A 24,715-nucleotide genomic window follows, 5' to 3' on the forward strand; every position below is an offset into this window, starting at 1 on the left:
TTTCACGCTTCTTGTTCTTGAATGGGAATGTCTGTTGAGATTATCCTGCCTCTGTCTCATTGTATACTCTCAGAACATTAGCTGGAACTTTGGGCATTTCACCTAGAAAATGGGTGTAAGTCAGGAGTGCGGATGGCTGAGATCAGAAACCTCTAACCGGCCATCCTGGGACGCACCTTCCTGCTTTCTCCTTGTTGTGTCTCCTGGGTCTGCAGGGTCTCGTTTCTCTGCTTGACAAACGCCTGCCCTTCCTTCAAGGCTCCACTTTAGTCCCAGTGATTTTTTGGAGCCCTCCCTGGACCCCGCACAGTTGCCCCTCTCCCGTCCTGCACCCTTCTGTACCTGCCTCTAGCACAGGACTTCCACGGCGCTGTACCAGTTCTTGTCTTCCTAAAGGTGTGAATTACATCTTGTTGACTTTTTATTCACTGTCCTGCTCCTTGAGGTTAGTAATATTTATACAGGAGGAGAAAGGGACGACCAGTCAGGAGACCTGAGTATTCGTCCCAGATTTGTCACTGACCAGCTCTGTGACTTGGGATCCACTTCTCTCTGGATCTTAGTTTTCAGCTGAATCAAAGTAGGAAGCGCCCTTTCGAACAGAAGACTAAGTAAGATTTATCGAGAGCCATCCTTGGGGTATGGGGGCAAAAGCAGCAGACTGGGGGTAAGACAACTTCGGTTCTGTAGGAATCCACTCTGTGGATCCCTGGCTTGACCCTTGGATCAAGTTTCCCTAACTGTAAAGAGAGATGCTTGCGTTGAATCTGGATTCCGCGCCCAGCAGAGGTGCCAAGTCTGTTCCATGGGACATGGATCCGTCCTCCAGGGGGAAGTATGCATATGTGGGACTGGCAGACAACTGGAAAACACTGACCCAGTTGCTGTTTTTTTTCTGACCTTGCTCCCTGCCCGAAGGGAATACATCTCTCCCACGCCAGCTTGACTTATTTAGCCCCAGGCTGGTTTTTTCCCCTTCAGTTTATGACTTCACTGCAGCCAAAGTCTGGCTGGAAGCAAATCTCAAGGATCTCTTGCTTCCCAGTTTTGCTCACTTATTTCTTTGCTTTGAGTTGAATGCACTCCTCTGCGGTGTGTGCCTCCTCCCCTTTGCTTAGTCACAGCCTACTTGCTTTTGAAAATTCAGCTCAAATTCCGATTCTGTTCACTTCAGCTGAACTTTTTCCTTCCTTCCTTCCTATTTCTTTCTTTCTTTCTTCCTTTTTCTTTCTTCTTTTTTGTGAGAGCTCACTGTCTGCTTGGTTCCATTCTGGGCACTGAGGTCCTGCCCAGTTTGAGTTGACTGGTTGCTCACAACTGACTGGTTGGCTGGGAGAGTCCAGACGCAAGCAGATCATTTAGTCATGGTGTTGGACATGCTGAAACAGAGGATGGCAGAGGGAGCTGTGGCAGTATAGAGCAGGGCCTCTGCCCATCTGGGCTGCTGGGGCAGGGGTGGGGTGGGTGGGGTGATGGGAAACAGTCAGGAAATGCTCTATGGAAGGGATGATGCTTGAGTTGAGGGTTAGGGGAGGAGTTGTTTGTGAAGTGAAGAGGTGTCCAGCAGTATGCCATGTCTGCTGCGCTCCACCCATAGTGAGGGGAAATCTGCCTTTTCCTACTCTGGGCTGGCACCACTCTTTCTAGTCTATTAATTCTGGATCCAGCTCCTTGAAAACTGTCCATGTGGTGATCAGGAAGGTGAGAGGATGGCCATACAAGAAATAAGTAGCTGAAATGCACATATTTAGATTGAGGGGAAAGGACTTTGAGTGAAAAGGAAATGAGGTTTTGAATAAGATTGAGCTTCCAAGTACAACCAAAGGGAAGAAGCTGTAGGAGGCAGATTTCAGTTAACCACAAGAGAGAACTCTATACTGGCCTTTCTTTTAAAGTGTACAACTTGTCTTGGCAAGTTGTCATGGGAGAGGTTCAAATACATATCCTCACTTGCAAATCAGATTGTGGGATTTGATGAGAGTTCTTAGATAAGATGAACTTTAAGGTTCTTTCCAAGGGTGGGTTTTCTCATACTAGATCCCCACCACTACTTCAGAAACCTGCTTATGACTTTCTGTACTCTCACCTACTGACTGAAGTCCAAACTCCATGGCAGAGCACACAGGACCCTCTCCACTCACACCCCTACTCAATACAGCAATACTAAACTACTTAGAGTTCTTGGCAGGCTCATGCTGTGTTCTGTGCTTAAGATGTCCTCCCTCTTCCTTTGCCTTCCCCATAATTTCCAACTGGTCAATTAACTCTCTCCCACCGTCTTTTTAAAATTAATTAATTATTTTTTTAATTTTTAAGGGGGGAGGGGGAGAGGGAGAGGGAGAATCTCAAACAGGCTCCATGCCTAGTGCAGAGGCCGATGCCATGGATCCATCTCACAACTCTGAGATCATGACCTAAGCTGTAATCAAGAGTCAGACGCTTAATCAGCTGAGCCACCCAGGCACCCCACTCTCCCACTGTGTCTTGATTGAAGGGTAATTGCAGTGGCTTGCCTCTTACTACCATTCAGAAGGAAGCTAGGCATTCAAATCCTTCCTTTATTAGTTTCTGGTTTCATCTAGGAGGAAGCCCTGTAACAAAAGTCTAGCCAACTGGGCCTTCTCCCTAGTGCTTTGACTCCAAAGATATAAGGAATAGATAAAGGTGATCTGATGGCAGTGGGGATAGTGGGAAGAGTCTCCTGAACAGACTGTTGCAGCAATAACATGGTTGCTGTGTCTTTTTTCCTACTTTTTAGCCTTCTAGCGTGCCCTCAGTACCAACATATTTCCAAGTCAATAAATATTTATAAAAATAAATAATGAAGCACAAGGATAAAGGTCAAAGACTTGATTTAAGGCAAACTGCGCGTAAGACTGGACTATTTAATGGTTAGAACCAGAACTAGAGAGGAAAATAAAGATAGGAGAATGGTCACATCACTACAGAAATGAGGAAGTGTTAGTTTGGGGAGGACAGGGAGGAAAGATGGGGAATAACAGATTTTTATTATAATATATATATTTAGCTTTTTATTATGTTAGCTGATGCTAACACAGGTAGATAAATTAAGTCAACTGAAGGAGTGAAAGGCAAAAATAAAATGGAAAGGACTTTAATATTAGCTCTTTCTTCTGGGACTTCTTTTTTTTTATTTTATTTGAGAGAGAGAGAGTGAGCAAGAGTGCCTGTGTGCACATGGCGGGGACTGGCAGTGAGGGAAAGAGAGAGGCAGAGGGAGACAGAGGGGCAGACTCTTTGCTAAGCAGGGAACCCAATGTAGAGCTTGATCCCAGAACCCTGGGATCATGACCTGAGCCAAAGGCAGACACTTAACGAATTGAGCCACCCAGGTGCCCCTTCTTCTGGGACTTCCAGTGAACTAATCAATACATACTTACCAAATAGTAAGCTAGAAGATTCACTTAGGCTGAAAGTAGATTCTAAGTATACCAGGTATACATTTCAAAAACATGTTCTACTTGGATAGCAAACTTTATGAACCGCACAGTAACTAAGATAAAAATTACGCAGAAACTCATGCCTATAAAGAGGCCTGTTTATTACTGATAACACTTCATTTGGCTAAAGCCACAAGAAATCCACACACAAACACTTCAAGTGCAAATTCTCACAGGCAGTACTTATGATACACCCTGGTGTTTTCATCGGAAAAAAAAGAGAAAATATTGACAAGCACAGGTAAAACAAGAGCACAATTTTGATCTACTGCTACACGGTCAGAAAAATAATTCATTCTTAACGGCATATATTTCATCTGGCATATTCAGTGATGTATACAAAGTTTATTTTCGCCTAAAACAAGAAGGCCTCACCATATATACAGATGCAGACTCTTGCTTGAGTGCCTCTTGTGAGATGTATGATGAATCATAACAGTGGACAAAAATATATCAAATCGTATCAAATTAGCTGTGATTCACTTGGAAGGTAGCAGTAGGAGGCTCAACATGGCACCTATACCCAGTGATACTAAGTCTACATAGGTACGTTCTTAGCCTACTTGGCCAACACCTTGTTTTGAGTGTAAAATACTAGGCATTATATATAATTTTCCAAACAGGAATATGCTCTGCTCGCTCAAAAGAAGCTGAGTATTTAAGGGTATGTGTGCTTAATGAAGATGATTTATTATAAATTTCAGTAATGAGAATTGTTTAAAAAACTGAATCAGAAAATTAACATTTTTGATTGCTTCTTAAACTATTAGCTGCTTTAAGATACATTCCCCTAATTCCTACTGTCACCAACTAAGTGTTCTATAACACGTACTATAATGGAGGTGGGGGAGGTTATGAAAAATAATAACACATGATCTCTGCTCTCAGGGAGCTGATAGTCAGATGCTCCTTCCCAGTCAAGGAATGCCAGTGAATGAATGAAAACAAAGTGGCCAACACTTCTGACAGTGAGGTTCGGTGATAACGTAACTGTTTCAGGTCAGTTTAATTTGGCAGTGATGCTTTCAAAGTTCAGCTTTTAAAATGCAGGGAACCGGCTGATATGTTCTGTGTTTCTTTTTCTCACATTAAGGTCGGTGTGTGTACCTCCAGGCAGATGTGGCAACTGAGGTGGGGAGGGGGGGACCACTGAGCAGCCCTATGATCTACATGGAGGAATCATTTTTACACTGAATAAGTTTTATTATGGAGAATGCAAAATTCAGCTTCATTTTTATGATAGAACATGAAATTTCATGAGCGATAGACTGCTTCGGAGTTTGGGCTTGGGCCCCTTCCCCCACATAGTCATCATGTTCCTCCGCTTCAGGGTTATGCTGGTGGCAAAATTTGCGAAGCAGACTTTAGCATGCCATGTGTTCTTATCTTGGTCACTTTACGCATTCTTATGTGTCCTCTTTTTAAGGTATATAGTCTTTAACAAAGAGAAGAGATGGCTTAATGAACATAACAGTATGGTTAATATTTTAAAGTAGCCAGTGGTAAAAACTAACTTGGTTTTCAACTGGAACTAAAGAAAGTCATGCCATGTCAAGTCCTGCAATGAAAGGTTCTCTTCTTTGCACTTGGACTTCTTATGGCTTATGGTAAGATGCTCTGGGGGACAAATGGGAAAAAAAATTTCCTAAAATTTTGTGTTTTGGATGCCCCAAGTACAAGGAGACCTGAAATAAAATGTGAGATCAATTGACCATCCATTTTGATTGGTCGGACTCTTTCCTCATCACTTTCTAGAGCAATCTCAGAAAAACAAATGAATTATAAAAGGCCATAATAAATTAGCATATAGTAGTATCCAGACAGACCAAAAAAGGCTATGAAATAGATTTAAAATTACTTCTTACAATGTTTTAAATATTCTCACAATAGTAACAAAATAATCAAGTCAAAAAAAACATAGTTTATGAATCAGCTTAAAGCATTCTGGATGAATACAGTTAAGATTTCTTATCAGTGAGGTAATAGAGCAATAGCTTTTCACAGTAACAAAATGTAGGAGGGCACCTGGGGAAGGAGGGAGGTAGAGAGAAAAAGGCATAAAATAAATTTATCCAAGCAAAATTTGGATTTTTCAAGCATCACAAACATCAGTGGAAAACACTAAAAAGAAATACCAGTAGCAGCAGTTCATAGAACAATTTCTCCATTAAACTTCAGCTAATATCTCTGTTGTGTCCATTCCAGAAGTGACTTCCTTATGAAACAGGAGTCCTATTTCCTATATAAGGATATCCCCAAAGTTTCCAATCTCTTAGAATCTTTCTGTCTGCTGAAGTTACTACATCCAAATAACAATAGAGTTGAAACAAAACCCTCAAATATCCTATAATGCTATACATTCTTCAAGATGAACAAAACGGTGTTCAAGTCTCACTTAATTCGCCAGGTTAAATTAAAAAATAATATCCAAGCTGGTCTCTGTGCAATGAATGAAGACTGCGCTCATGCAACTACTACTCAACATATACAAAAACTCTCGTGAGCTAAATTCTTCTAGCTAGGGAGTGAAACTCAAATGTTACTTACAGTACTCTCTATGACATCATCGCTGTTCCAAACTGAGTTAAAAAAAAAATATCGGATGGAACCTTTAAAAGACATTTAGTGTATCCCTTAATCTTAAATTTGTTATTTAGTTTTTTTGAAAAGGTCCTTATTCTTTTATTCTCTCCTCACTGAAGACAGAAAACAGTTTGCCGTATTATTTCTTACTTTGCGTCCTTTAAGAAAAGACTCAACAAATAACTTAAGACTTATTAAATTATCTTAACAGCTTTCTCCCCTCCAGAATTAAAGGATCTGAATTCTTTGAACTTTTCCTCACAATCTCTGTTGTATTCTGTTTTATTTCTGCTATGTCCTCTCTTCTCCAGCTCCCCTATGATCCTAAGACAACATCCTAGCAGGAATTGAATCAGTAAGAGGGTACTTTTTCTTGCCTCCAAAAACTTGGCCTCTTTGTAGTGGTTGTTAATAAAGGAAACAAAAGGTTCACTATCTGTTCATCATTATAACAAATACACATGGGTTAACAACTTGCCCACAGGCAGCTTATTTCCCACTTTTAGCTCTCTCAGTTCACCCTTCAAAAGAAGCACTTCCTGTGCCATCTTATTGATCTTTCTATTTGTTTATTTCTACTGATGATTTTCAATGTATGCTTTGATCTTGCCAGACTAGTTCTCTCCTTTCCCCCAAAACTCTAGAAAAGCCCAGTTTTAATCTACACACTGAATGAGAATGGATTCATTTCCATGATATTGTTTGTAAAGAAAAAGCTAAACAATGTAGAGCCCAAGGCTGAGAACTACCGTTCAGCATTCCTGTCTGTCGGGTTACTAAACTTACCCTGTTAGGCAAGTGTACACCACTGTGTCAAGTTCATGTTAAATATCATGCTAAGATAGACTTGAGAGCTTGGCTAGAATCAAATAATTCCCTTAATCTGTACACTTTAGAACATTTATAACATTTTGTTGATTTTAACTTTAGATTTTTAAATTTTTGAGGTAAGAATCTAGGCTTTAATAACTTTTCACCTTAATTAAGATGACTTAAATGTTGCATTATATTAAAGCACTCAAAACTGTTCTTCTTATAATAGGCTGACAATCATGACATGGCTTTAGCAATTATGAATGTGCTAGCATATCATTTTAGCTCGCCTTTGTTCTTCGGTCACTGGAACAGATACTAAAGCCAAATATACATACTTTTCATATATATAGCATTGTTCATACTACTTGGTAGAATATAGGCTATCTCCAAAATTACATTCTACATTCCTAAAAGCAAAAAAGACAAAAAAGTCTGCACATTTCTTCTTCAGTACAAAGCCTTTGAAAACATAGTATGGTGCTCTACACTTACTTAGCTGTCTATCTACAGTCATATGAGATCTAGCTATAGGAAAGGAAGGAACAAATTAACAATAGTGGCAATACAATAATTTGAAAATTATATTTGCGCTATATGGATTCAAACAAATGTTAGCTGATAGAGCTGCAACAAACCATACCATTATTTACTAAATATTCTAATCAGTTTAAATGTTATATTATTATTATTATTATTATTATTTAGGAAATAAATACTCTGATACCAGTTATGTCCCATTAGCAATTTGTTTAGTATGATTACACCCAAGGCCTTGTTACTGTTACCTCTTAACTATATCACATGTGTTTATGTATTCTGTTGAGTTGTATAGGACAGGATACACTTTAAGAAAATTAAATAGTACTTCTCTACTAAGACATTTTTAGAAGACTGGAGAACCAACCAAAAGTGACCTTCCAAAATTTTTTTTCACATTGAGGGGCGCCTGAGTGGCACAGTTGGTTAAGCTTCCGACTCTTGATCTCAGCTTGGGTCTTGATCTCAGGGTCACGACTTCAAGCCCCACACTGGGCTCTATGCTAGGCATGGAGCCTACTTGAAAAAAAATATACAAATTTTTTTTCCACATTGAAAAAGATACGTAATACTCTTGAGATCAGAAATTTTATAGTAGCCAGCAAGATGTTAGAATAAACTGGACTTTAGTTTTTAAACATGTAGTTTTAGTGTTTGGTAACATCTAAAATCTGGATATTATATTTCTTACTAAAATTAGCATGACTTCAACTGGTAAAGGAATAAATCTACTTATAAAAATTTAATTCCAAAGTTAGATTTGTAAATAAATTCAGAGCTCCTTTCTCAGTTTGGATTTTTTTCTCTACCTGAAGGCTGTGATTATTGACACTTAATTCTTACAAGAAGATCCTTAAGCACAGTTACTTTGAATCTGATTTTATTAAGATTTTTATTTACATTCATAAGATTTTTGATTTGATATAGAGGGGAAGCACCTACATAGTTTGGTCTGAAATAACTGTCTGAAAATTAACTAAATTATAGTCAATGCAGGAACACTGTTTTAATTCATACCATACCCTGAGAAGGCACTAAGAAATCTGACAAGAACGAAGCCGCTAGGAGCATTGCCACTATTGTTTCATGTTCAGTAAACGTCAGAATTTTAAATACATACAATAAATTTACACTGCACCAAGACCACCTGAAACACATATGGTAACATCTGTTCTAAGCTAGAAATACCCAATTTCAAATACTCTACTTTGTAAGTTAATACCTATGACGTAATAATGATACTTTCCCACACTATGCTGGGAGCAATGCCATTTTCTTGTCAATTTTATAGATTAATTTCCTTAGCTAATTCGATAACTATATAACATTTATCTGCCTTTTTAAAAAACCGTGCTATACACAAGCACAATACGGAACTAAGCTTAATCACACTTTAATAAGAAAACTCACTTTTGTATTGGTTTTCTTTTTCTGTTAAAGGAAGAACAATGTGTTACTAGAATACTTTTAATACAATAACATTTGTTCAAGGTTATGGAAAAATTCGAATCCTTTCTCTCCAGATCATTTCCTTTTGAATTTATACAGTTTGTTTCATCAGCCCACCAAAAGAAAGAAAATCGAAGTGCAAAGATACGTGACCAGATGAGACAGAGAATGCTAACACGACTTCAATGCATGGAATTCCTGGTTGTTCTGTTCCATGTGCCGGTGCCAAGTCATGGCGTACTGGTGTGCACTAAACAGAACGCCAGATCAGTCCATTTTTACTAGGCTCGAGAAAATTCTCAATCAAAGCTTCAATGAGTTTCCTCAATTCCTCTTCTAGGAAGGCAGTGTCACTGGAGAGAAAGATGGGGAGTTTTGAAATTCTTGATTTTTACCACTTTAAATTTTGTTTAAATTGTTATAATTTTAAAAGGGGATGCTTAAACACTTTGTAAACCAAAAAGAAGTTCGCTCCGTTAAAACAAAACAAGACCAAAGTGGGGGGGTGGGAATCATACACAAGAAAACACCATGATCACAAACTTAAGTTGTACGGCATTAAAGGGAGTTCCTTGGTACATGATACATGGATGAGTTTTGGCATATCTAGATTTTTTCCCTTGGTCAGGCAATTTAATGGTTCAGAACACCAATACCAGGTATTATACTAAAATGGCTTCCTGATACTTTGAAGAATACTCAGTAGATATTATGGGATGATACAGCATGACTCAGATACAGAAGGGGGATGGGACTAAAAAAATGAGATGCTTAGGAAATAAATACACATTTACAAGTATGTGCTTCAAAGTCATCACTGCTGTTGACCAAAACATGTCTAGGAAAGCCTCTTTTCAACTGCCTTCATGGTCATTTGTTATTACTTTAATGATCATCCTTTATTTTTAACCAAATACAGCATTACCCTAATTTGGTTTCCTTTAAACTCTACTCTGAATGACTTTAGGACATCCTTTTTTTCCCCAAAAAGAAAATAAAAATCTCTTAAATGCAAAGGTTTAGAGACATACAAAATAATGTACCTTGGAATCTGAAGGCAATTCCAAATCATCTCTTTCCCAAAAATATACTGATCAGTGACAACATAATAGAAGGTACTACTTTTAATAAGTGTAAATTGGCTTTGGAAGGCAGCTGTGCTCACCACTATACCACCAAAGCTTAAGTGTAAATAGCCTTTGAATATGTTTATTAAAGTCAACTTAGTGACAATCCAGACTCTTAAAAGGAAATAAATTGGGCAGATTAAGTCAAATCATATTAGATATATGAAATGAATGTTTGAAAATTATTTGTTGATCATTTCTTTAGGTTCAGCATATAACAGTTAAAGCTCACAGAACCTTCCCAGTAATAAAAATCTACCAAAATCTTAAAATTCAATTCCCAAATGGTCCAGCTGCTTTGTAAAACAATCTGTCAGTTCCTCTGAAGGTTAAACATAGAACTACCATGTGATCCAGCAATTCTCCATCTACATATGGACTCAAGTGAAATGAAAACATGTCCACACAAAAACTTGTGCACAAATGTTTGTAGCACTGTTACTTGTAATAGTTAAAATGTGGAAATAACCCAAATGTCCACCACCTGATAAAAGGATTAAAAAAAAAAAAAAGCATTGTATCTATACAACAGAATATTATTAGGCCAAGAAAACAATTAAAAAAAAAAGAATTAAGTGCTGATTCATGCTACAACACAGATGAACCTTGAAAACATCATGCTGAAGTAGAAGATGCCAGTCACAAAGGGCCATATGTTGTATGATTCCATTTATATGAAATGCCTACAATAAGCAAGTCAATAATGACAGATAGTAGTTTGGTGGTTGCCTAGGGCTACAGGGAGGGGGATGGCAAGTGACTGCTAATGGGTATGGGGCTTTTTCTGAGGGGATAAAAATGTTCTAATATATGAATGTAGTAAAAAAAAATGTGTAGTGATGTTTGTACAACTCTGAATATACTAAAAACCACTGAACTGTATGCTTTTAATAGGCAAACTGTACAGTATATGAATTTAATCTCAATAGAGCCTATATATATAAAAATATACAAATATGAATATACATGTATATATATTTTAAAAGTCAGTTCTCACCTCTGCTCAGGGGATGCACACATCTCCGCATAATACTTTATCTTTGGTTCTGTCCCACTTGTCCGAAGAGTAGCAACACAGCCATTTTGAAAAGTAAATGTAATCATTTGGCTGTTTTTACTCACAGGCAGTACCTATGCACAAGGTGAACAATGGCTTAGTTACACTCGGTACCTTTTTCATTTTCAGGAGTTGTAAAATATTTCTACTTAGGTGAGGTGTCTAAAGGAGTCAAATGCATAGAAACAGGAGTACAAGGTCATTGGCAAGAGGTGGGGGAAGGCGGAAGTGGGGAGTTGTTTAATGGGTATAGAGTTTCAGTTCAGCAAGATGAAAAAGTTCTGGACATCTGCACAACAAGGTAGACAGAGTTAACACCAACGGGCTGCATGTTCAGAAGTAGTTGCGGTGGTAGATTTTGTTATGCATTTTTTACAATTAAAAATTTGTTTTTTAAATTACAAAACACAGAAGATTATACATACAATAATTCATAAATATGCCATTTACTGAACATTTACAATAATACGGCATTGGGTTATATACCTTACACACACGATCTCCAGGCCTCAGCAACAATCTTCCAGAGTAAATATTACTGCCAATTTACTGACATGGCTCAAAGAGTAAATGACCTGGTCAAGGTAATCAGCTAAAGTGGCAGAGCAAGAAGTTGGAGCCAGGTCTATGTATCACAGTCCAAACTGCCTCTGCGTTGGCAAAGGGCTTTACAATTTCGAAGCACTTTCATAGACAGTTTATCAATTGTCTCCAAAGCAGACTGCATGTGTCCTAGAGGGCAGGCAAAATAATCCACTGACTGGGGTACCAAAAAAGTTAATATTTTTTACCTAAAAGTTAAAAAAGGAAATGAATCTTTACTGATGTTGAACACATGGATTCATACTAGTACTCCTTCTGTGAAGGTATCTTGGGGGAACTGCGGGGGTTGTACTAGGACAGAGGTGGTGCCTTTCAACAGGGGTCTGAGCCTGATCCTTTCTTTGAAACCCCTCCCTCAGTTACAGGTACTACTATACACCAGTTGCTTAAGACAGAGACTCTTCTCCCCTCTTTTTGACTCACAGACCATCAACTAGCAAGTCTTGTCTATTCTAGTCTTTAACTCAACTTCGTCCAACTCTCTCCACCACTACTGCTACTAGATTTAATTCGGGCTCCCATCATCTCTCATCCCGATTCCTCAGACAGTGTAATAACTGAACTTCCCGCCTGGGAGTTTGCCTCTCTCTAACCCCCATACCATATGTGCCATTCCTCCTCGAACTCCACACTACAGTGTAGAGAACTCTTGGTGTTTTTTGGAGGAGAACATGCCTTCCTACCTCCTGACCTAGCACTTGGTGCTTCCATTGCCTGAATACCCACTGTTCCTTCTACATCTGGATAACTCTTAACTCATACTCAGCTCACAGAAGTCCTCTAGAAGGTCTTCCACAAGCCTCCCAGATCTGAGCAAGGGTCCTTCCTATGCTCTTCCATGGCACCTTACGCACCCCCGGTCCGTTTCATTTTGTAAAGTAATCCCTGCTTACTTCCATTTCCCCACTAGCCTCTTGAGTGCAGAAACGGTGGCTTTGCCATTGCTCCTTCTCAGTGTGCCTATACCTGTGGCACTGAAGGGCTTTGATAAATGCCTGTTGAACACACAGAGAGCAATCTGGAGTGTGCAAAAAACACTCAGGAGGTCTTTGACACTATGTGACCGCTGGGGTAAATTAACAATGTCTGCAGTACCTGCCTTACAAAACTGTTGTAAGCATCTGTGGAGAGCAGATAGAAAAGTACTTTGAATAAGGAATATCCTAAACCTTAAGGGGGGTTAATAGGAAAAAAGTATCACACCAAGAACTACTCCTAAGCACATTAGTGAAATAAAAAGAAGCAAAAAATTTGGTTCATCTCTTCAAGTAGTTTACAAAGACAGAAAAATAGACCAACAACTGGGAATGAATATTTGCTGATTAGATGAATAGACACAAAAGGAATATGAGCTATATTCTATGCAAGAAATTACAGATATTCCAAAATATATTATGCCCGTAGCATCTTGAGACAACATCAGAACATTATAAGTGGAAATTTAGCCTAATAATCCTAACAATAACCAAATACATATGATCAGCAATTTATGGCATTTATTTTTTTAGAAGATTTTATTTATTTATTTTTAAGATTTTATTTATTTGCCAGAGACACAGAGAGAGAGAGAGAGTACACACAAGCAGGCAGACGCAGCGAGAGAAGCAGGCTCCCTGCGGAGCAAGGAGCCCGATGCAGGACTCAATCCCAGGACCCTGGGATCATGACCTGAGCCGAAGGCAGCGGCTTAACCAACTGAGCCACCCAGGTGTCCCTATTTATTTATTTGACAGAGAGAGAGAAGGCAAGAGCAGGGGAAGTTTGAGGGAGAATCAGGCTCCCCAGGCTGCTGGGATCATGACCTGAACTGAAGGCAGCTGCTTAAGGAAGAGCCACCCAGGCGCCCCAATTTATGGTGTTTAAATATTTGTTGAGCACCTATCACAAAAGTAGGAGCTTCGACAGGCATGGAGGTATGTCAGAAATGGATCTGACATGCACAACACAATGATAACAATAAAATAGTGATAAATGACAAGAGGAAGGCACAATATATAATGAAACCTCAGGAGGAAGATATCTAATTACAGGACCTGGAGGGTATGTAGAGGAGGTGATATCTGCCTGAAGTCTTAAATAATGGCTAAGGTGTGGACCTGCCGCAGTAGGAAGGAGAGGCAGATTGGGGAAACAGCTTGAGCAAAAACAGAGAGATTTTTATTTTCATTTCTTTAAAGATTTTACTTATTTATTGGAGAGAGAGAGATAGCCAGAGAGAGGAGGGCGGGGGTAGGGGGGTGGTGAGAGGGAAGCAGACTCTGCTGAGCGGGGAGCCCCGACTTGACTCTGGTCTCGATCCCAGTACCCTGGGATCATAGCTTGAGCCAAAGGCAGACAACTAACCAACTGAGCCACCCAGGTGCCCCCAAATACAGAAATTTTTCATAAAAATGTATGCATATAAGAAACTATAAGTTGCTCTATTTGGCTGCAGGTGTAGGGACTAAGGTTGAAAAGGGAAGTTGCAAATAGAAAGGTGTAATGGTGAGCTTTGAAACAACAGGCTTTTAGACTTTATCTTCAAAATCACACATTCTCCCTCTCTCCGTCCCTTTCTCTTTTTGTCTAATTCTCTTTCCCACCTCCCAGGGAGAAGCATACACTTGGGGAGAGAGGAGGACAGGATCGGAGGCAGGGAGCCTGTTAGTGGGATTATAACTGCTCTGAAGAAAAACAATGAATCCTAGTTTCAAGACATTCATAGACTTGAACTTCCACTATTTTATTATAGTACAAAGTACTACAAATCGTTAAACTTAAAAAAAAGTGGGGGTACTTACTGATTTCTTATTAGGCTGGCTGCTGTCATAGCCAGTGGTAACATCCCGTATGTGCAATATAGCAAATGTCCCACAGAATTTTGGATATTCTTTTGGAGAATCAAAATTGCGAAGCCTTTCAAATATACTTTTGATGGTACTTGGATCATAACACAAGAAATATGAAGTTTTTGAAATATGATAACCATATCTGCACAAAGATTTAAAGTGTTAAAGTCAGATTTCAGATAACTCTTCAGAAAAGTATAGATTAACGATAAGCCTATTACAGTATTACGTAGAAAGTGGCAGTCTTTACTTCAGTTTTAGAACTTTTTAAAAAGGACTGGCTGTTTTCAAAACCAAATTTAGAAAGCTAAAGGTAGGGCCCCCAAAATGAGAAGTTTGGCAATTGAAATGAGAAATTCCTAATAACAGAACTTACTTTTCATAGACCTTAATCAGCTGCTGTTTCAATGTTATATTCATGGTTTCCAGGTAAGCTGCCATCTCGGCAGCAACTACGGCTGCACTCACCCCATCTTTATCCAAAACCGAAGTGCCACACAGAAAACCTAAGAATTAAACACATTTTTATTTTTTTTTTAAGATTTTTATTTACTTGAGACAGAGAGAGAGCACACAGGAGCAGGGAAGAGGACTGGGGGAGAGGGAGAAGCAGGCTTCCCATTGGGCAGGGAGCCAGGACAAAGGTAGGGCTTGAACCCAGGACCCTGGGATCATGACCAGAGCCAAAGGCAGACGAACGCAGATGCTTAGCCAACTGAGCCACCCAGGGACCCCTTAAAACACATTTTTTAAAAAGGGGAAAACTTAAGCCTAAAATAATTTCAATAGTTTTACATTTCTTCAGAAGAACCAATGAATGTAAGAGCCTACTGACAGATGAAGCCCACTGATACTGAAGGTACTTAGGGGACTTTTAAGGGTCTTTCCCCCAACCCCCCCCCCAAAAAGTGCATCTACATATTTTTAAGTTCTCTGTGGTTTTTACAACTCAAAAGACGAAACCAGAAGACAAAATTTCCTCTCCATAGAATTACTACACTTTAAAAATTGCTCTCATTCAAATTTCAAAGATTTTAATATTTACTACATACCAATTGACTCCTCAAATGCAAAAAGGACTTCTTTCCCATTTTCCAGGAGGTCTTTTATCCTACTTCCAATCCATTTAAAACCTGGTAATGTTTCCTGAAATGAAGAGAAGGCCATTCTAAGTAAGTGACTCCTCATAAACATATAGAGAGAAAGGCCTCTCACTAAATGCATGTAACACTTTCATAGTGATCTTCTCTAATGGCTTTTGGTCCACACACATTTATATCGTACTAAGCCCATAGCCAGGTAGTGCTCAGATTCATATTGCCACGACTGATAACCTACTATTTATTGAGCACAGAAATAGCTGATTTACACCAAATAGAATCCAACACCTGTAAGTGGGGATCCTGACAGTTACAGAGTAACATAAATACATAATATATATATATACCACGATTATCTACTATTTATCAAGCATCATTAATAGGCGCTTTATATCATTGTCTTTTTTTTTTTTAAAGATTTTATTTATTTATTTGACAGAGAGAGATCACAAGTAGACAGAGAGGCAGGCAGAGAGAGAGAGAGAAGCAGGCTCTCTGCTGAGCAGAGAGCCCGATGCGGGACTCGATCCCAGGACCCTGAGACCATGACCTGAGCCGAAGGCAGCGGCTTAAACCACTGAGCCACCCAGGCGCCCCTCATTGTCTTTTTTAATGCTCATAAAAACTCTGTTGCTGAAACACAGGCTCAGAGGCTCAGTGAGTTTGCCTAAGACTATGCTGTACCTAAGAGATGGAGCCAGGATTCACCTACACTGCTTCTCAGAAACTGTCCTTGGGGCTGTATTATAAGTACAATATAAGAGAACCTATGAAGCTTGTGATTTAGTCCCCCTTAGGTTTTTAATGATGCACTTTCATCATTATCACAGCGTATGCTTAAACCAAGTGTCCCTTACCAAAACACCATGGAGTAAATAAAACCAAGAAAGTTACTAAGCCCTTCTTTGTTGTTTTGTTTTGTTTAGTTTTTATAAACATATAATGTATTTTTAGTCCCAGGGGTACAGTTCTGTGAATTGCCAAGTTTCACACACTTCACAGCACTCGCCATAGCACATACCCTCCAGCCCTTCTTTGTAATTAGGTTTGAGGACTTTTCATCTGATGAGCTACTGTTCACTTTAAAGACATGAGCTGTTGTAGAGTCAACAGAAAGAGCATGTGATAGACACTGACTCTAGAACTCACCATTAGTAACTTAACGATTCCCAATTTACCTCTCTACTTCCTCAGTGGGAAAAAAATAAAGCTAAAACCTTTGCTGCCATCCCCAGAACCAACAAAAAACACAAGGAAGCAAATTTATAATACTGGTCTTTAGGATCTGTTCTCTTTTGTGCTCATTATACATTTCTTTTTGCCATAAATATTAATGAGGAAAATGTTAACATTACCAAAATTCAAAATCTTAGGCTTGAATAAATTTTCAATTTCTGCTCTTTAGCAATTTGTTGTTGTTGTTTTTTAAGATTTTATTTATTTATTTGACACAGAGACAGAGAGCACAAGTCGGCAGAGAGGCAGGCAGAGAGAGAAGGAAGCAGGCTCCCCACTGAGCAGAGAGCCTGATGCGGGGCTTGATCCCAGGACCCTGAGACCATGACCTGAGCCCTTAACCCACTGAGCCACCTAGGCACCCCTATTGTTGTTTTTTTTTTAAGATTTTAATTTATTTATTTGACAGATCACAAGTAGGCAGAGAGGCAGGCAGAGAGAGAGAGAGAGAGGAGGAAGCAGGCTCCCCCCTGAGCAGAGAGCCCAACGTGGGGCTCGATCCCAGGACCCTGAAATCATGACCTGAGCCGAAGGCAGAGGCTTTATCCTACTGAGCCACCCAGGCGCCCCCCTATTGTTTTTAAGTAGGCTCCATGCTGGGTGTGGAGCCCAACACAGGGCTTGAACTCACGACCGTGGATCAAGACCTGAGTTGAGATCAAGAGTTGGATGCTTAATGGACTGAGTCACCCAGGCACTCTGGTATTTGTATTTTTTTTTAAGCCCGAGATCAAAAGTTCTATTTCATTAAACCAGGTACAGTTTTGTGTTTGTTTGGTTTTTTTTAATTCAGCCAATTAGTGTTAAGACCTGTAGCTTGGCTGTGGCTCAAGAAAAATGCCCGGAGGTGACATCTGCACTGATATTTGACAAAGATGACGGAGGAAAAGCCATTTAATTGGCATCAGTCCCAGAAGCTATAGAAATTGTTAGCTTAACTCTCTAAGGCTCATGAAAGTTAATGATCTGTGCTAAGAGAGAGTTATTACTTGTTTTTTGGATATAGAATCATTAGGTCTTAACTTACAATTTAGGAGACTAAGTTTCTTAAGACTGAACTTGAAGAGCCTAAATGATGGTCGTGATACCTACAGTTTTTTGGAATGGAGTTTATGTTACTGATGAGGTACTAGGTGACAGATTTTCTTAGTATGAAAACCTGATTTTGTTGTATGGAATAATAAGCATTAATGCAATTTTTAAAGAATATCTTATCTCAGTTCCAGAAATTCACATACTGGATGGATGAACTTGGCTCAAGGTGTCTAAACTGTCACAATATTAAGCAAGTGTTAACATAATTAGAAAAAAGGGAAGGATTTTAAATCAAATCAATACAAGTTACTTTTGGTGGGGAGGTGGCTTTAATGTATAGAAATTGATTTAGAAAAGTAGCACGCAGATATTCTCTGTTCTTACTTCAAAATGAAATCCTTCTTTAAGTGCAATTGCCTTCAAAATTTTGGAAGAGACTGTGGTGGCTAACATATAAACATTCTTCACATCAGCATTTCTTAATGTATTTTTCTTCCAGCAGTCAAACATCCACCACCCAAACAAAGCTGCCAACTCGTTCCCTGTGAAAACTTTCCAATGACCACTGTAGAAAGAATGAAGATTCAAGTCAAGACTTTTATAACTTCTCATTAAAATTTCTTGACACTTAGACATATAAATTACCATCCTTCATGTACGAAAATCCAAAAGCTATTATATGAGATTTTTTTTAAAGATTTTATTTATTTATTTGACACAGAGAGAGAGAGATCACAAGTAGACAGAGAGGCAGGCAGAGAGAGAAGGGGAAGCAGGCTCCCCGCTGAGTGGAGAACCTGATGTAGGGCTCGATCCCAGGACCCTGAGATCATGACCTGAGCCGAAGGCAGTGGCTTAACCCACTGAGCCACCCAGGTGCCCCTTATATGAGATTTTTGAGAAAACATTTAGGATTATTTCTAGCTCACCAGGGGTGAATAGGGTAGAAATGGCAACAATGTCTGTTGAAAAATTATTACACTGTAACTTTTGTTCTCTTACTTAATAAAAGAAAAGTTATAATATGATGTCCTATCTATATAAGGACATTTGTCACAACGTATAAGGGCAAAAATACACTGCAATCCAAAGGACCAAGATTAGAAAATGACTATATTGATAAAGCAATCTGTTGGGATATCATGTCATTTTATAATATTTTAAACAATATTTAAGGACTGAAAAAAGTGTTCATAGTACAATATCAAGTGGGAAACAAGATATAAAAATATATGTAGCATGATAATAATTTTATAAAAACAAATATGTCTTAAGGAAATGTCAAAATATATACCTAGGGGTTATCTTTGGATAGTGGACTTAACAGGAGATTTATTTTTTTATTTTTATTATTTTGAATGAGCCTGTAAGACTTAAAATCAAAACATCTTTTTCAAAGCTTAAGCTTTTAATTAAATAACGGGCTTTACTTACTTCTCCTGAAGTTCTGCCACTGCCAGCCGATCTGCGTCAGGATCTGTAGCTAGCACGATTCGGGCATTTTCTTTCTCTGCCAGTCTCAAAGAAAGTTCCTGAAATAATGAGCCAAATCACCAGATTGTATTCCAGATGTTAAATTCAATGTTAATACTCCTACTTGTAGGCACTATGTTAGTTGACATAAATTTTAGAATAAATACAGTTTCACTAAATTTAGTAAATAAGCCTAGAAGTAGGGATATCCACCACAGAGATTTCAAATAAAACAGAATATATGGCTACAATAGAAATTAAATTATGTCAACAAAGGTGGTTTCTGCCTTTGTAAGTAATCTTTGAATTGTCAATGAGTTCTATTTGATGAAGTTTAATACACTAGTAATAATTTAAATAAAGGAAAAAAAAAATACCAGCACAGATTCTCCTTCTTCAGGATTTGGGCATTTAACAGTAGAAAATTCTGGATCAGGATCTTTTTGTTCTGGTACTGGGATTGGAGGCTTAAAACCAAACACCTGAAAAGCCAACTGCACATAGTCATGTCCAACCCCATGGAAAGATGTATGTACAAATTTCAAGGTGGTCTTTGAGTTTAATTCCCTGTAAAGGAAAAGAATTATTCAATCGATATCATAAAACTTGGCACTTGTGGTAAAATTAAAATCAGCTATAGAGAAGAAGCTAAAATCTATTTTTTCAGATGAAGAAAAGATACTCAGCAAGCCAGTGACTTTCTAGCAATAGCATTAGCTATTTATGGAATAGTTATGAAAATATGGAAATAAGGCAAAATCAAATTTTAGAGAAAATTTCCTAATCTCATATAGAGAATACATATATTTAGCTAGAACTTTAACAGTGTTATTAGTAATTAGTAATTAATATACTATACAATTAATCTATTTAAAGTGTACAATTCAATTCAATTTCACTGTATTCATAGATTATTCATCCATTACCATAATCAATTTTAGAAAATTCTCACTATTGCCAAAAGAAACTCTACCCCAGAGCCACCATCCCCTAACATTCCCATTCCTCCTAGCCATAGGCAATCACTAATATACCCTCTGTCTGTTTCTGTCTCTATAGATTTGCCTTCTCTGGACATTTTATATAAATGGAATCATATAATATGTGGTCTTTTGTGATTGGCTTCTATCACTGAGTATGTTTTCAAAGTTTATCTATGTTGGGGTATGTATCAGTATTTCTTTTTACAGCTGAATAATATTTCATTGTATAGATATAGCACAGTTTATTTATCCATTCATCAGTTGATGGATATTTGGGTTATTTCCACCTTTTAACTATGGTGAATGGTACGATTTAGCTATCCTTTTAATATAATGAACAGCCAACACATATTTATCCCTGTTTCTTTTCTTTATTTGTTAATCTTCTTATATGGTAATGTTATCCCTATATTTCCATTGGATACCTGTGAAAACAGATCTTTTTAAGATCTTCCATGTATCTTCTACAAATGTCCTGCAGAGGATCTCTCTTCAGTGGGCTGGTATCCACTAAATTATCATTCCAGGAACCATTCCAAGGTTCCACACATTCTTCTATACATTTCAGAATTTCTTTATCATGAGGAGATGTGATCTGAGCACCAGTTTCCCAATAAACCTAGATGATAGGTAAATACAGCTGTAAGTACTTGAAATGTTGGCCAGATATTTGGCTTTATACAGAAATGTTCCAAGTTAATTAAGTAGAAAATATCAACACGGGACTAATTTAATACCAAAGGCTGTCCATGATAATGATTCTACAGGGACTCTTCAATAAAGTAATAATGTATTATTTTCATTTTTAGAAGTGTACTTTAATAAGAGTACAAATAAAATATAATCAGAGCATCATTATGACAACATATTAATATGCATATGCCGTAGTATCCAATCATACTCTTAGATTTATAACTATATACTAAAGATAATCTAAGAAATCATGGATATCCATAAAATTTCATACTCTTAAAATTTTAGCTTGCAGTTCTGTAATAAAGAAGCAATTATTTTTCAGATATAAATTAACGTAGAATACATGTCATACCAGACAGTGTCTATATCAGGAAATATAATTAGCATGTGAATTATTATATATACATTTCAGTATATATGTTTTCAGTACTTAATGAATGAAAATACATTTCATTAAGCTGTCAGTTTGCCAAGTATTTCGATCAACAAGACATTAGAAACAGTTAACAACAAAAAAAATCAATAAAGTATATTTCTATAATCCATAGGATCTCAAATTTAGAAGACACTTTGCTTAGAGAATATCCATAATGACTTCTACCAAATATATGACAGGACTACTCTCTTCTGCCTCCTGAATGAAGGAAAGAAGAATACATTTGAATATGTACTATATACTAAGCTCTGTGTCAAACAAGATGGTAGACTAGATGACCTGAAAATTCTCACTCTATAAACATTTTGAAATGTTAGCTAATGTTAGAAAAACATTATCTAAAATGCATAGATCAGTTCATAAGAAGAAAAGGGAAAACTCCAGGCAGTGGGAAAAAAGGAAAACCAGAGTGATATAAGGTTATGGAGCTGATGCTGTGACTGCCTGGGGTTTGGGAACTGTCTATTTATTTGGTTTTTGAGTTGTAATACCCATGTGGAAGGTAGGAAATTGGAGATCTGAGACTCCTCCCATCCCTGATTAGTGGAAATACAGAACAGAAGTCCTGCCCATTATTATATAAAGGTGTTGAGGAAGGATATGTGTTCTGGGGTATTTTTTAAAACTTTCAAATCTGAGATCTCAGTTAATATAGAAATTGCTCCCAGTCAGTGAAACTCCTGGTTCCTGCAGAAATTAAAAAACCAAACCACTAACTGCTCTAAGTGATGTTCCCACATTCCAAGCCACAATAAAGATTCTATCCATAGGCCCTGAAGGTTCACCATGAAAATATATAAAACATGAGAAAAAAATCCTAGCCTTTCTCCTTGCCCATTTCTTCTTGCCTTTGTATATGGATGTGATGCCTAGAGGTATAACCATTATATGATGTTCACACTTGAAGGAAAGGCCAAAAAAAGCTGCGAAGAGATGCCAGGCCCAACAACACTGAGCTACAGAACCCCACTAATAGCCACCTACCCTGGACTTAACTTCATGTGTGAGAAATAAATTCCTACCAGCTTAAACTGGCAGAAAAACCCATAAGTTTTCCAAATCCGTAGCAGAAAGTATCCCTATCTGATATAATAACAGAAAAATCCATGCAACAAAATATACCCATGAACAAACTTTAACAGAAATATTTGAAAGGGGTGTGTAGGTGGCTCAGTTGATTAGGCGTTTGACTCTTGATTTCAGCTCAAGTTATGATCTCAGGGTCTTGAGATGGAGCCCTGCCTTGGGCTCCACACTGAGCATGGAGCCTGTTTAGGATTATCTCTCTTCCTCTTCCTCTGTCCCTCCCTCCCAATCCCATTTTCTCCCTCTTAAAAAAAAAATTCTTAAAATATGAAAGACCTATTAAAAATATTTAAAATGTTACTAAAGTATATAATAGAAGCCTTGAAAGAACAGAAAGATACATCCTGTTCATGAATGAAGAGACTCAATAAATATAAAAATATTAAAGCTTCCTAAATTAATCTACAAATGAAATAGGATACCAATAAAAATGCCAAAATAACTTTTTCCCCCAAATGGAAAAAATATAATAATATCATGCATGGAAAAATATAAATAAAGTCATGATATGGGGGGGGAATATCTGCAAAATATTGAGGTATTTTGATGATGAGGTATATTTGATGACCAACAGCTACTTTTTATATAGAGTTCCACAAATCACTAAGAAAAAGAGCAATAATCCAAGAGAAAAATGGACAAAACCTTTAACAGACATCTCAGGAAAGGGAAAACAAATCTAATGCACATAAATGAAAATATGTTCTACCTTACTCCTAAAACAGGTGCAGATTAAACATAACACTCATCTATCTGACTGGCAAAGACCAAAATGATAATATGGGAGGTATGGGATAAAGACCCTTTTACGCTATTAGGGAGAGTATCAGTTGGTACAACCACCTCAAATAAAGAGTGACAAGTTTTCTTTCATACTGCTTTGACTCAAAAGTTTCACTTCTAGAAATTTATCCTATAGATCAACAATGCCATAGAAATACAATGTGAGTCACAAATGCAAGCTACTTACATAATTTTAAAGTTTCTAGTAACCACATTAAGATAAAAAGAAACAGGCATAATTTACAGTAATATACTTCATACAGCCCAATATATCCAAAATATTATCATTTCAACATGTAATCAATATAAAATTAATGAAATATTTTACATTCTTTTTTCATAGTAAGTCTTTGAAATCTGGTGTGTATTTTACACTTTCAGCACACCTCAATTCAGACTAGTCATAGTTTAAATGTTCAATAGCCACAGGTGGCTACAATATTGTTGCAGATGAAAGAAATATAAGCAACAGCTAACATTTATTGAGCACTGGGCATTTTTCCTGCAACATCTCCTTTAATCCTCACTCTAACTCTATGACCTTGGTTCTATTATTATCCCTAGTTTGCAGATGGGGAAACCAAAGCACAGAGAAATGAACTTACACAGGCTTCTGAGTTGCACAGACAGGTTTTATTTCTTTATTTTTTAAAGATTTTATGTATTTATTTATGAGAGAGAGAGAGAGAGAGAGAGAAGCAGGCTCCCCACTGAGCAGGGAGCCCAATGCACGGCTCAATCCCAGGATCCTGGGATCATGACCTGAGCCAAAGGCAGATGCTTAACCTACTGAGCCACTCAAGTATCCTACAGTCAGGTTTGAAACCCAACCCAAAGTTCTAACTACTATTCCATACTGATTATATAAATCTACTTGCACATATGAACAAAGACGTATGTAGAAGAACATTCTTTGTAGCACTGTTTATAAATAGCAGAAGATCAGAAACAAATGAACTGTTCACCAACAGAGGATTGCTTAAATATATCAGGATTGTGGAGAGCCAGGGTGGTTTAGTCTGTTAAACGTTACACTCTTCATTTTGGCTCAGATCATGATCTCAGGGTCATGGGATTGGGCTCCATGCTTAGCATGGAGTCTGTGTGAGTGAGATGCTTTCTCTCTCCCTCTCCCTTTGTCCCTACCCCCACCCATGTGTTCTCTTCCCCACTGAGCAGGGAGCCTGCTTCTCCCTCTTCCTCTACTCTTCTCTGCCCATCTCCTGTTCTCTCTCTCTCAAATAAATAAATAAAATCTTTATTTAAATAAATAAAATAAATAAAATTTTATTTATTGAAATAAAATAAAATAAATCAGGATTTGTTCTATAGACTTTTAAAGATGAAGGAGGCAGACCTAGCTCCCTATCAATTGAGTAAGAGAATGATCTCTAAGATTGTTTCCTGCTGTTGTGTGAAAAAAGCA

At 37.8% G+C, this 24,715-nt stretch overlaps 1 protein-coding gene across 1 annotated transcript in view; it reads right to left on the minus strand.

Moving 5' to 3' along the window:
• Nucleotides 1-6,648: 6,648 nt before the first annotated feature.
• The window catches only part of PGM2L1 (phosphoglucomutase 2 like 1), a 52,138-nt gene continuing 34,071 nt past the window's right edge, over nucleotides 6,649-24,715 (minus strand). Inside the window, exons 6-14 of the mRNA XM_046014799.1 lie at nucleotides 20,714-20,907; nucleotides 19,683-19,872; nucleotides 19,267-19,364; nucleotides 18,217-18,397; nucleotides 15,514-15,607; nucleotides 14,838-14,967; nucleotides 14,414-14,603; nucleotides 10,971-11,104; nucleotides 6,649-9,199 (exon numbers count right to left, since the gene is read on the minus strand). Of these exons, the coding sequence (XP_045870755.1) occupies nucleotides 9,097-9,199; nucleotides 10,971-11,104; nucleotides 14,414-14,603; nucleotides 14,838-14,967; nucleotides 15,514-15,607; nucleotides 18,217-18,397; nucleotides 19,267-19,364; nucleotides 19,683-19,872; nucleotides 20,714-20,907 (1,314 nt within the window). The 3' untranslated portion in view covers nucleotides 6,649-9,096. The remainder of the gene's footprint in view (nucleotides 9,200-10,970; nucleotides 11,105-14,413; nucleotides 14,604-14,837; nucleotides 14,968-15,513; nucleotides 15,608-18,216; nucleotides 18,398-19,266; nucleotides 19,365-19,682; nucleotides 19,873-20,713; nucleotides 20,908-24,715) is intronic.

This window comes from Meles meles, chromosome 8 (assembly GCF_922984935.1).
Source record: "Meles meles chromosome 8, mMelMel3.1 paternal haplotype, whole genome shotgun sequence".
NCBI classification, from domain to species: Eukaryota; Metazoa; Chordata; class Mammalia; order Carnivora; family Mustelidae; genus Meles; species Meles meles.